Genomic DNA, 13,757 nt, shown 5'->3' with positions numbered 1-13,757 from the left:
GGGATTTAACCCGAGACCTTTGCACTGAGCTACCTCCTTAGACATTTTTTTATTTTGTATTTTTGAGACAGGATCTCTTGTAAGTCACTAAGAGTCCTGGGCTGGGCTTGAACTTGTGATCCTTCTGTTAACTTCCCAGAGTGCTGGGATTTTCACTGTGTGCCACCACTCCTGGCTTGGAAAATGCTTTGATATAAACCAGCCTGATAAGATTTAGATGCAGAGATCTGGCAGGAGTTCACTCATGGAAAAGCTCTCCTGTACCTGGCACGCAACGCTAATGGTTGAGAAGCTGTTCAACCTAATGATGCGGTAATAGCTGAGGAGTAAGTAATGGTAACTAAGATATGGAAGTCAACAGACGGCTAAGAGCGGAAGCCAGATAACCTGTCTACTGCACGCAGAAGGAGGAAGGAAAGATGTGGGCTAAAATACAGCACTTTACAAATCAGTAATAAATGTGATCATTTATTTTCTGATGGTAAACACATTACCAAGATTGCTCTTGCCAGGGACTATGACACTGCTGGTGTATGACAGCAAAGACAGGCGCTCTCTGCCCATGTACCTTCCCTACGCACAAGCCCCAGGAAGCACAGCGTGTGTATCTAAAGATGTTTGTCGGATCATGACACTGATGCTGTCAATTTCAAAAAATACCTAAATAATTTTAAAAGGCTTAAGTGATAAATACAAATGGTTATTTCCTATAAATAGGACCTATGAAGAATGTGTTACATTCTGAAAGAAGAGAAAGTAAAGATAGGAATGAATGAGCAACAGAGAGAGAGAGAGAAAGACAGGGAGAGAAAAAATGAGATTGTAAGATTCACAAGTAACACAGCAATGTTCTTATTAAATACAGCTAACATATTAATTTTAAGTCCTTGGGGATAACACTGAAAATATTTGCTTAAGGGAGGCTAATGTCTATGTGAAATATCACAATGTGAATTTCATAGAGTTTTACACAAATTAGAAATTTTCATAAGATCTTGAAGAGTTTCCTAATTACGTAATAATACACAAACCCAACACCAAATACCACAGTTAACTGACCACCAACTTCCATGAAGACAATAAAGGCAAAAACTGGAAAGTGACTATTCTTCCAGAATCATTACACCCATAAAAAGAAAAAGGCCACAGTCAATCAGTCTAGTCCATAGGAAACAGGAGACCACGCTTCCAAATTTTCTTTCTACAAATTTTATTGGTGTATCACAAAATTTTTGATTATGTCAATCATCAACTTGGGTACAGAGAATGTCCTTTGGTCCCAGTAGTTTATTAAGCAAGGCTAATGTGTAAGTTGGGACGCATTCCCTGCAGATCTCAGCCTCAATCATAACAAGTGACAAATGAACCAAGAGAGGGTAGGAGTTGGGTGTTTGTGTTTTGTTGTTGGAAAGCCTTGGGTCACCATCCTACTCCACTTAGTGTTTATTTATGTATGAACAAGTCACTTAAGCTTCTCAAGGTTCAACCTTTCCATTGCTGAGGGTAATGTCACTGGCCCCATTGAAAGTAATGAAGATTAAATAGTATACACAAAACATTAAGCATGTGCCCAGTACAAATACAGAGGGATAAAACATTGCTCAATTTGCAGAGCTACTGCAAGAATTAAAGGAGGCATAATATGTGAAAAATCACTTAGAATGGTACCTCCCATATCACCACTCCTCAATAAATACCAGCTTATTATTATAAATAAGCCTGAGGTTCCCTCTAGCTCTGAGCCTTCTATGACTCTATTACATGTTTCTTGTAAATTAGATATAAATTATCTGTCTCCCAACCAGCATGTCTGTCACCATCTCACTCAGAAATTGAGTCAGAATTCACTCTCCAAGGTAGAAGCCTCAGTGAGGAGCTACACACTTAGCTTTCTGCCTCAGCCAACAAATGGACTGTCATTCCAGCCTGTAGTTCAACACAGAGACAGACCCGGTGTCAACTAGCACATATTATGTTGAATGACCCACACAGATGCGCACCCTGGCACTGACCTCAGAAAGGTGAGACATATTCACAGTTGGAGAGGCTTTCAAGAGGGATAGGTTGGATGCTCAACCAATTTCACCTCTGTGGTTGACATCTCCCACATACCAGGATATAATTCATGCCAAGCTCTGTCTAAGCTTTTTGATCTACCATAAGAGGTCAGGGTGAATGTCATTCCTCAGCTTCCCATGAAAATGATTAATATTAATGAGCCATACCTGCTTAACACTAGCATTTCTTATGAACCAGTAATATTTTGGTACCAATTTCAGTCACATACAATTGTATCCGTGGCAGGGCAATGACAAAAAGCAATAGCTGATGCCTATTGGATGGTTAACTATGTGTCAGGGACTCTACTAAACACTGTAACTATATGCACATGCAATTCCTACAACTCTAGGAAGAGCAGCTAAATAATGAGGCTTCAGGTGACATTCAGATTTGTGTTTTAACATATGTACAACTTAGTAGGGGTAGGGGTAGATGGACAAAGAAGATAAATTTTTACAAAAAAAATTAACTTCTATCCAGCAACAAGACAGAAGGTATTTTACAACAAAAATAAGTACCATAAAAGAGACACTTTAAATGTTCTCCTTTTAGAGCTTTCAATTAATTTTCAAACCTGTGTAAAATAGTACTCCATGGTTCAATTCCTACATTTCTAAGAAAAGCTGCATGGTGATCTACAATTCACCAGGGTTTCTATATGTAACTGAGATAAGTTTTCCCTATTGCTACAATCCCCATTTTACAGATGAGAAAGGTGAGGGACTCAGGCTCACAAAGGCTTGTAGCTAATAAGCATGAGAAGGGGTGTTTGAACACAGACTGATTCACTCTAGGGCCTAATGCTCTTATACATCATTGTACAATTTTAATTTAACAATGGGCAAGATACCAAAACCAACAAGGAGACAAAAATTATTCTTAACTTTAAGTTCCCACACTGTAGTTCTATTACATCTTTTCCCATAGCTGCAAGAAGGAAAAATGACAAAACACAAAATTCCTCATGTATTTAATCACCATCACATGTACTATGTGCCCAGAATGCTGTTCATAAAAGAACCATAAATATTAACAAATCAGGAGGCAGCTCAAGTGATTCAATCACTGTACAAGAAAAGGTACATGTAACAGTTACACAGACCATTACTGAGGTCTTAAGAATGCTTAAGAACCTGGCCTTTCCTATAATCATACCTTGAAGCTAAAAAGGAAACCAAAAGTATAGTGCCATACTTACGTTAGAAGAAAAAATCCTAAGAAACAGGCCTTGCTAATGTACCCATCACTAAGCACTAGACAGAAAACCTTCAGCTATGACAAAGCACTCAGTAATATCCTAATTTACAGCGAAGGGCCAAGTATATGTTTTCCTGCACAAAGTAAATCACTCCAAGACAAATTATTTTATGATGCTAGATTTGAGAGGTCTGATAGTTCTATTAGTCTCATAGCATAGGTTTCAGAAAAGTACAAACAAGCAAAAATAAAATAAAATATCACGTCCTGGGTTTTAAGAATATTATTTTCATGGTTTATGGGAACCAGCGTAGGTAGTGCACAGTGAGTTACTAATCTTTTTTTGTTTTAATAAATGTGTTTACCAGCTAGGAGAAAGCAGCTTGATTCAGTGTCTCATAGAGCACTCAATTTTGGTAAATTAAAGTTAATAACATTTCCCTATGAGCTATGATAACATCCATGATGAATCAGAACAAAATGCACCATATCTGGTGGAGATGTGGTAAGAAAAACTTCTGCATCTTGGTGGTCTCTGACTTGAAAGAGACAAAGGATAATATTCACTGTCCTCAAGTGCAGAGCTAAGCAAGCTAAGGAGAGCCAGTGACTGGTGCATACATTGCCCATTTATTTGGATTTTCTCCAACCTTCATGGTTGCAAAACTGGGCCAACTGTAAGCCAGCATTTCTATCTGGAAAGGTATCAAGTATACAAAGTTAAGGGAGAATTACAAGTTGAGGACAGAAATGATTACAAATGCATAAATCATTACCAGACAACTCTACAAGTACTACTAAGCATGAAATTAAGCCTCATGAATGGAAATGCCTTATTGATAAAATTTCAGTTATAAATTAAGGCTAAAAAAACTATATTTCCTCATTTCTTTCTACTGAAAAAGTAAATAGAACTCATTAGTAAATGAAGTTTTTAACACTATGAAGTGGCTTAAAAATAAGAGGTGAATGCTCCACTTTATAATTGATGCCATAACATACTGCTGAAACCAATGCAATACTATGCAACATAATTATCTGCATTGTTCTCTGTGGTTCCATTTAAACTAATGTTATCTCATTTCTCCTACTTCTCCAGGCAGACAAACAAGGGACCTTCTCCCTTTGAGCCTGTGTCCTGACTCTGTAACTCTTACCCTTTTAATTAGTCCTCTCTTTCTGTGGCTGGTGTCAGAAATCACAGGGCAAGCTGTTCATGGCCAGCCTGCTCACTGTCTGAAGCCAAACTCACTCTTAATTAAAGCTGCTTACATCAGAAGAGCATTTCTCTATTTACAAAATGTTCTTATGTCCGTTATCTCCTTTGGTTTGCACGAGATCTCTAAAAGGAAGACAAAGAAACAATTACTATCTTCAACACATGGAACAAGAAGCAGATGACAGCAGAAAGACAGGGCGTTGGAGCTCAGTAGTAGAATCCTTGCTTAGCATGCATGAGGCTCTGAGTTTGATCTCCAGAACTGCAAAAAAAAATTTGATATTACAAGGTCAGAGAAGTATGCACAGTTACAGATGGTCATGAGCGAACTCGGATCTCCAAATGCTAGTACTGTTCTCAATACTGGCTTCCTACTTCCTTTCTCCTGTACTCTGCATACACAGTTTGCAAATTACAAGGCTGCATGGACCGGTAACATCAATGGGGACAAATATCATAGTCAGACACAGAGAAGGTAGGGGATGATGGAAAGTAGTGAGTGTTTTGGAGAACCCTGCTTAAAAATATGTCAATTTAATACAATTTTACATATAACACAGGTAAAAAAAAGCACACATATATGGGGGTGGGGCTTATAAATTTGTCCCTTGGGTTAGTCATGGTGCTACTTGTATATACACACTTGATAACATATACTTAAGAATAATAGATAACAATATCATGTACCATGTAGGGTTAGAATCATGTAACCATATCACTACATGATTCAGAGCTCAGTACACAAAGCAAAACTCAGACCTTGGACTTGACAGCAGCCTGCTCTACTAGGAAATAGCAAACATCAACTCCCCACTGCCAACCAGAGTCAGGCAAGCCTTCTAATTGGTTTCCATAACACTTTGCATACATCATAATTTGAAATATTTCGGCACACAATGCAAGATTCTCTGGGTGTGTAGTATCACAATTCCTACATTTTGACTTTCTTACAAGAGCTCAATGCCTGAAGCCTAGCATTCAATAAATATTTGACAACAAGCTCTAAAGGGTTCCCATAAAGCTCACGTATTTTGATAGATTAAGAAAAGGAGAGAGTTGAGATGAAACCATTTCTAATAGTAATGACAGCGACGCATCTTGAGCACTACCACATCAGTTACGGGTACAAGATTTAGACACAACATGACATACACGTACATCACAGCACCAATATCCTTGGGCCGTGCATTTTTTACCAACAAACTCCTTAAAAATACTTTGAGCTTTATTTTCCTTTCCTAAAGACCAAGATCGTGTAATACTTACTACAAAGGTTCAATATAAAGCGCTTCAGGAGTCCCTGCCATTTACAGATTAACTCACTAAACAAATACTGATAAAGGGTCATCTGTTAGGTGTTAGGCATTCCTATGTGATCCTTAACCTCATGGTACTTTTATTTAAACAGATGTCAATTAAATAATCACACACATAAATATAAAATTATAGCTATGGCTGTTCTGAAGAAGAAATACGCCACATTATGGGGATGGGGAACAGGACCTGCCTAAGAAGGGAGAGATGAGGAAAAGGAGAAAGATGCTAAAGAACGGAGTACAGAACAGGGATCTAAAATATAGGTAGTAACCAGCTAGGAGCAAGAGCCATGCATCTGAGTGGAAAGCCTAGCTAGAGTATGGAAGGGTGCCAGGGGAAGACAAAGTGTAACATGGACCAATTAGATCTTATTTGCTTCATAAACATACTGGTATCACTCTGGCAACATGCCCCATGCAGGACCAGGCAGTGGGGGAGGGCGCAGACAGTTAAGTGGCTATTAACCTGACCAAATGAGATGCAAATGATCATTTAGACCAAGACACCAGGAACGAGATGGGGGAAAGTGGGAGGACTAGCATGTGTGATAGAAATGATAACTTGCTTTTTATTAGAGATATTGCACACAACATTACATTTAATACTCACAGAATCTCAGCAGGGATAGCTACTAACTAATCTAGTTTGTGTAGCATATAGAAAACACAGTCTCAGAGAAGACAGGTGATTTGCTACAGGTCCCACGGCTTGGCATTTGTTTGACTTGAAAATACTGTGTACTATCGAAGACTGCCCTCAGCTAATCAGACCACTAAATAAAGTGTGTGATGCCTTCACTAACGGCAGTCCTATGCACACAGTAACAAGGAAGGGGTTGAATCTTGGCTCTGGTATGAGTCAAACAATCCATAGTTCTTAAAAACATTTCAGAGCTTTGATATGAAATCTATACTGCAGACCCTGGTAATCATTTCAATTACACAGTACTTTTTTGTTTCTAAAGAGAAAAAATAACAATAAAACAGTTTCAAAACAGGTTAGTAGGAGAGTTACAATAATTAATACACTGCGTATTGCTGTCTTTATAGTAGCTTTTCAGAGTACAAGATATAGGCATGATATCTTGTCCAAACAATATCAGCACAAACCTTTCTTTTCAATCAACTAAGAGAAACTAGCTGTTTAGATATCTAAACTATCTCATGTATAAATATATTTTTTTCTTTTTCCCTTTCTTCCTTTCCCCTTTCCCCCATTATAGTTCGTCTTTTCTTTTGAACACTTTCTTCCCAGTTCCCAATATCTATTGTACATTTTCGATCTTATGCTCTCTTTGAGTTTCTCCCACGAGTGACACAGTACAATGTTTACACGTAGGGGTTTGCTTTATTTCACTTGTTAGTATGGTCTCAAGTTGCACCCATTTACCTATAAAAGTCTCCAGTTTATCATTCTTTAGTGCCGAGTAGTACTCTGTTATATAAAAAATCTACATCTTTTTATCCATTCCTCAGTTGATGGGCATTTGGGTAGCTTCCAAGATTCAGCTAGTACAAATTGACAAAAGCTGTCGGAGTGCTCATGTAGACAGATCAAAAAGTATAAAACACATGCACCCATATGCATTGGTAAATTATCATACTCAAAATGTACAGCTCCTGGTGGCAGATATTTTGACCATCTACTTCCCTCAAACTGGTCTCTCTTTATCATCATCACTGAAAATAAATGTATCTATTCTTGTGTATATATTCAATAAAAAAATTTGTAGTTCTACTTACCCACATCAGTATTATGAAACATAAAATAATCAACAAATCACTTTTGCTTTAACAACAGGAAACCCTAAACACCTAACGGGTTTTGTAGCTACCCTACAAAGAAAGGAAAATTGTCTGACCTAAATTTCTTGCACTACGTCCAAGACCATAACTCTTCCTTTTACCTCAGGGGTTACAAATCCAAATGTTTACAGAGGCTATTCAGAGATAGCAAATATATACTACAACCTTGAGTGGTAGGGCTGTTATAAACCAGTAAATAGCAATCAGATTGAATAAAAGTACACTTATGCTCACAGACAGGTAGACTCTGACAGTCTCAGCCAAGCGCCAAAATGAGCTCAGGGACCCCTCAGTTTCTCTGCTACACAGAGGACAATCTCTAACTCTTCCCAGACTACCGAGTGCATAGACTTTTACTTTTGCTCACTTAGCAGCCTACTCCAATCACTCGGGCAGTGCATTTGTTTATCTGTCAACTATCCAGCGTGTCATTCCAGCACACGTCATTTCAACCAGTCGGCTCTCTTGTATTGAACGAATTGGATAAAATCATCATTTTTATATTTCCTGTTTTATACTTTTATAAAAATAACAGAAAAATGCAATTTGGGGTCATCCTGTAAATAATTGGACTTGTAAATGGTTAAAGATCTACTTTGTGATACGTAGTACGATACTTTTTAAATGTTCTCCCGCAGCCCGTTTTGTGGTACTGGTGACTGAACCCAGGGTCCTCACACTGAACTACATCCCCAGCCCTTTTCTATTTTGAAACAAGGTTTCACTAAGCCACCCAGGCTAGACTTACACTTTCAACCCTCCTACCTCAGTTTCACAGGACACTGAGATTACAGACAGGTAGCATCGACCTAAAGTTTTCTTTCTTCATGAATTCGTGTCACTTTCGGATGTTACTCTACAACAATACACTAGGAAGGGACTCCACAGATAAATCTAGTTCTTCACACGCTAACCTGAAGGAACAATATGTTATTTTTTCCTTCTAAATTAAATACATCCTTCCATGCCTCTCTCCAGGGTGGTTTCCTTCTAGTATCCATCCAAAGTAGGAAAATTATAGCATATGGAATATGCATGCTCTGGTATCTGTTTAAATAAACTCCCTCCACTATGTTGGGACAAGATGTAAAGTAATAAGTGAAAGTAATGCACTAACTTTCTGTGTGTGCTCAGAACTCTCTTCCCACATCAACACTATTATTGATCTAAATCATGCAAAAATACATCTGCTATCTATAGCACATATGCTCATTCTCTATAAAGGGCTTTGATTATACAACAGTGTTGCAAGTGCCCATGTTATCACAGACATGATTACAGTAGGCTTCATAACTTGCATTTGAAATTCCTAGCGTTCTTCTCCCAAAGGTTAGCTGAAATTTTTAAAATACTTTAGAAGATTTAAAGAATTTTTTTCTCAGATCAACAACAAGGATAAACCAATATCAGAAAGAAAAAGAACTAAAGTCATCACAAGGGTTTTTTTTTTTTTTTTTTTTGTCTTTTTGAGACAGGGTCTCAGTATGCAGCTCAGGTTGGCCTTGAGCTCACTTTGTAGCCCAGGCTGGTCTTGAACTAACAATGCTCCTCCTGCCTCAGCCTCCCAAGTGCTGGGATTACAGGCATGCACCACAATGCCTGGTCCTGGTACAAATAATTCATACCAAATGAATCTCAATTTTAGATAAGCTTATGAATCTTAAAGATTAACAAATTTCACAATTATAGAATATGGTAAAGAGTTTGCCAAAATGTTTCTTGACAAACTAAAGATCAAGAAAGAAAAATGTGAGGTAGATTATGATAAGATTAGCATAATGAGTGCTACTATGCTGAATTACTGTCCACAAAGCACTTGAATTCATGGCTGATATCAAATTCGGGAGATTAAAGGAATGAAGGTACTACACGCCTCTGCCTGTGTTCCTGCCCACCCTGATTTTTAAGTGGTCTCTTTTAAATATCTTTTACTCAAAACTAGAAAAAATGTCCTCCATACTTGTCTAATGTGTATGTCACAAATTTACTGGATGAAATTTGTGAGTTTCAAACTGTTCTAAAGATAAAAATATAAGACTAACAGTATTAACACATGGTTTTTTTAAATTTTTATTTTAAAGAGAGTAACATACAAACAAACAAAAAAAAAAGAACAATAGCAGCATATCAGTATCACAAACATAAACAGACCAAAGCATGAACATTTAAAGTGATACAGGGTTTCAGGACAAAATAACATTAATCAACATTTGTTGTTATATTACATACTGTTATCCTCAACTACATTGCTCAGATTACCAGATGTAGGAATGGAAGATTGTTCAAACCAATAAAGAGAATAAGAAAATAATTATTAGATAAAACATTAGAGAGAATACAGAGTTTCACTAGACTTTCTGGAATTCACCATGGTAATTCCATTGCATATTATTACCTTCCAATCAGTTGCTCAGATTACCCACGTGCTTGATAAGAACGAACATGTTTTTATAACTAAGTTCAAACATTAATCCACTACACAAACAGAAATAATTTGACAATTATTCAAAAGGAACTGAAGGTTACATCTTGATCCCAAGCCCATTTCAGAACACAAGCAGAAAAATAGCTGAGGTAGAGGAAACAGCATAGGTTTAGCGCTTTTTAGTTCTCTAGTTCTCTTTTTTGCAACAGTGGAGCAGTGTTTCTTTTTAATCCCCTCATAACTTGTAGCCAGAAGAGATGTGAAATCATTTCCACAACCAAGTCTGAAACACTTGTGACAATGAGGATAGTTTCTTTATTCACTTCAGATGGATGATAAGGCTTCAAATATTTTCTTAAATAACAACCTATTTGATAAATACATGATATCTGTATTTTGAAGGAGCACAAATAAAATGATATATGAGGAGATGAAACTAAAACCCAGCAGTAAATTTCATGTGCATGTTTATCATCATTATCCGTGAGTTGAATCAAGTTTATTAATTCAATATATTTTATATTTACTTTGCAACACTTCATATATAGAGCTCAACTACTCCTTTTTATTCTTTTTATTTATTTCCTTAGTTTTTTTTAGAGGAATATATATATATATGAGAAAAAGGAAGGTAGGACACTGTGACAATTTCCAGAAATGTCAAATAAGGAACCTAATTGAAAAGAAAATAATATCCCTTTGAACGATTCATCCTAATCACTGTACATATTGGATTTGCTAGATAATTGCAAAACTTTCTATTTCTTACATCTGATAAGATAGGACGGTCAAAAGCTCCTCACACTGGACACATAGAAATAAAAGGATGGGAGGAGGAAACTACCAAGTTAGGAGACGGAAGATGAGGGAGATGGTGCAGTTGTTGCAGTAGAATATTCCATGATTTACAGTGTCCTCCATAGATCAGCATCAGGAGACTCCTCTCTCTGAACTTTCTAGAGATGCAAATTTTGTGACCTCACCCCGGACTTAATAAGTTAGAACTCTGAGGGTAAGGCTCAACGTGATGTGTTTCTTGTTGTGGATTTTGTTTGTTTTGAGATAGAGCCTCACTATGTAGTTCAGGCTGGCCTCAGCTTCTAGGTGACCCTGATACATGCTAAACGTTGAGAACCCCAAATTTCCAGGACTGCTACCTAAGGTAGCAGTCAGATTAGGCAGGACAGAGAACAGTAAAGAAGGAAGAGAATTCAAGGAACTACCAAGATATCAAAAAATACTGACAGTGGTTAAGTATCATCTCTACTTCCTGGTTTGCAAAACTGGTATCATTTCTCTGAGAGAAATGGAGAAGAACATCAGTAAGCCAGGGAAAAAACTAAGTTTGATGAGAATCATCTTATTATAATCTTATGACAAGGAATATGATAAGTATTATGATTCAGATATGAATATCTTGTGTGAATAAAAAAATCTTTGAGCCACAACACTGAGATTCAAATCTCAGCTTTATTACTTTGTAGCTGGCAAATTTACAGCATCACCTTTCAAAATGGAAAGAGTAAGACCTATTTCTTCGGTGGGAACAAAAGGATCCTATCATCCAAGACAAAGATAGATTATTCTGTAGCACAGTCACAAAGAACTGGTTATAAACCCAAACAGACTGATCAATGCAGTTTTACACTAGTACACATGCTTTTAAAAGCCAGCTAATCACAGTAAGTCCCTTCTTCTGAAAGTCAGCCAATCAATTCCAGAAACTACAGCAACCCTGACAATAAAGCCACTCACCAAAGAGGACTCCAGAACTCCTTCAGAAAGTGGCAAGAATGATAAGACACATGTGTCTGAAAACAGGGGAAAGATTTCAAGGGTGATAATGGCAATGTGGCATTTACTATAATTTTTAAATTTAATCATTCACTGTATTTTGAATCCAGGCTCAATGTACTTAATGTCTAAATGATTACTGATACATACTCCCCAAGGCAATGTCTTAAAGTTCTCTCCAGTGCCTTATATTTTCACACTCCATCATTTTTTCTGATAGAGCAAGTAAGAAAAAGATATCCCATTGATTTCTCAGTGTGGATTCCCAAACTGGTGATCAGATTGTACAAATTTTTATATGGTTACTCAGCACATTTTCCCTTGTAGAGTCACTTTCATTGAAGCTCTTTGCCCATTATTTTTGTCCTCTTTGGTAGCAGCTTTTTATGTATTCTACTCACTACTCCTCCATCATATGTATGTTTTTCCAGGAAAAAAAAACTTTTCAGTTTGTGAAGTATCTCTGTTTATAAGTCTTTTCAAGAACAACACATAAAGGAACTGTAAAGTCAGTGGTTTTCTTTGAAATGTCCAACTGAACTGACAATGGTCTAGTAAGATTGCTGCAGAAAAAAATGAGAAGTGGAGAAGGAGGGGAAGACAAAAGACACATGGCCAGATTGTAAAGTCATTTCAGATTCCATGGTTGAGAAGATACATGCCCTCACTCCCGAGTACTAAGACCAGGAGACAGACGAATAAAATAGGCGGCTGACACAGAGACCTAAATAGACCAAAATAGGCCCTGGGAAAAATGAAACACAAGAAGTAGGAAGTTCACTGGGGTCTTCCCTGGTAAGCTAAGTGGCAAGGAAAGTCTCCTCTCCTAACGTTAGAGGTCTAGCTAAAAACAGCAACCATATAGTTTCAAAGGACGATGGCCTGGGTAAACTGAGATAAGCCCTGGGAAGTTGGGGTGTGAGGTAAGTCTACACCCCTGACACCAAACCCTAGCTAAAAGCAGCAATGGCATTGTTTCATTGCCTCATTTTGGTGCACCCGTCACAAGAGCCTATCAAAGTGCATGTACACCCCTGAACTTGGGCACCTCCTGGAGGCTTCCTTTAGAGTCCCTCTTGGCTAGCAAGATCTCCCCTTGATTCTAATAGACTGTACTTGGTTCATTCCCCAGCCCTCTGTCTGTGGACTTCACATTTCACTGTCTTCAAGACAAGAGCCTGGAAGAATTGGTCACAGTATGTTGTTTCTTTTCTCCAAAGAAAAGCACACAAGCTCGAACTTTATCATTCCATCAGATTTTATACTGTTTGTATCCATTTATATTTTTACCAATTTATTTTACTCAGCCTACCTTCCTCCATATCAGATCCTCCTTCTGGGATGAACTATCTCTTATAAATGCTCTCTTTGGAAGTTGCCTTAGTCAAGTTCTACTTATCTTAGTCAACTGCCAATTCTAGCTCAACAATTATTCTTTCAAAACTCTGAGGATGTTATTAAGGTCTACTGTCTTCCATTGTCATTGAACACTATTATTCGGAATTCCTTTATGACTGGTGCAGTATGTTTATGCTCTTTGGAAGCTTCTAAGAGTATCTTCACATTTTGTACTTCAATGCATTTCAGTATATTTATGTATAGGTTCATTTTTTTAATTTATCTTGTTTCAACTTCCTATATCCATAGATCTACATCATTCACCCATTTTAGAGAATTCTCAGCAATTACCTCTTCAAATATTGTGGCTCCTCCATTTGCTCTTTCTCTGAGATTCTGATTAAATGTGGGACAAACTTTTCAGTTTCTGCTGTCTCTTAACGTTCCTCTCATATGGTCCTTCTCCTTGTCTCTTCTGAATTTGGTGGTTATACTGATGCTATTTTATCCATTCTCATAAATTCTTTTTTCTATCAATACTTTTCTTTTCAAAAGTTATATCTAGTTATCAAATCTTCCTAGTCATTTTGTACAGTCTTCT

The 13,757-nt window shown here is 37.3% G+C and overlaps 1 protein-coding gene across 1 annotated transcript in view; it reads right to left on the bottom strand.

Annotated features, from left to right (window-relative positions):
* Nucleotides 1-13,757, bottom strand: part of LOC106147411 (atherin-like) — a gene marked incomplete at its 5' end in the record, with an annotated part of 80,332 nt that overhangs the window by 52,970 nt on the left and 13,605 nt on the right. Inside the window, 1 exon segment of the mRNA XM_013508750.1 lies at nt 4,416-4,600. Coding sequence (XP_013364204.1) covers nt 4,574-4,600 — 27 coding nt within the window.

Source organism: Chinchilla lanigera, unplaced genomic scaffold, assembly GCF_000276665.1.
Source record: "Chinchilla lanigera isolate Chin_1 unplaced genomic scaffold, ChiLan1.0 scaffold00007, whole genome shotgun sequence".
Taxonomy (NCBI): Eukaryota; Metazoa; Chordata; class Mammalia; order Rodentia; family Chinchillidae; genus Chinchilla; species Chinchilla lanigera.
The sequence above is the reverse complement of the archived record's forward strand: the minus strand, read 5'-3'. Positions and strand labels throughout refer to the sequence as shown.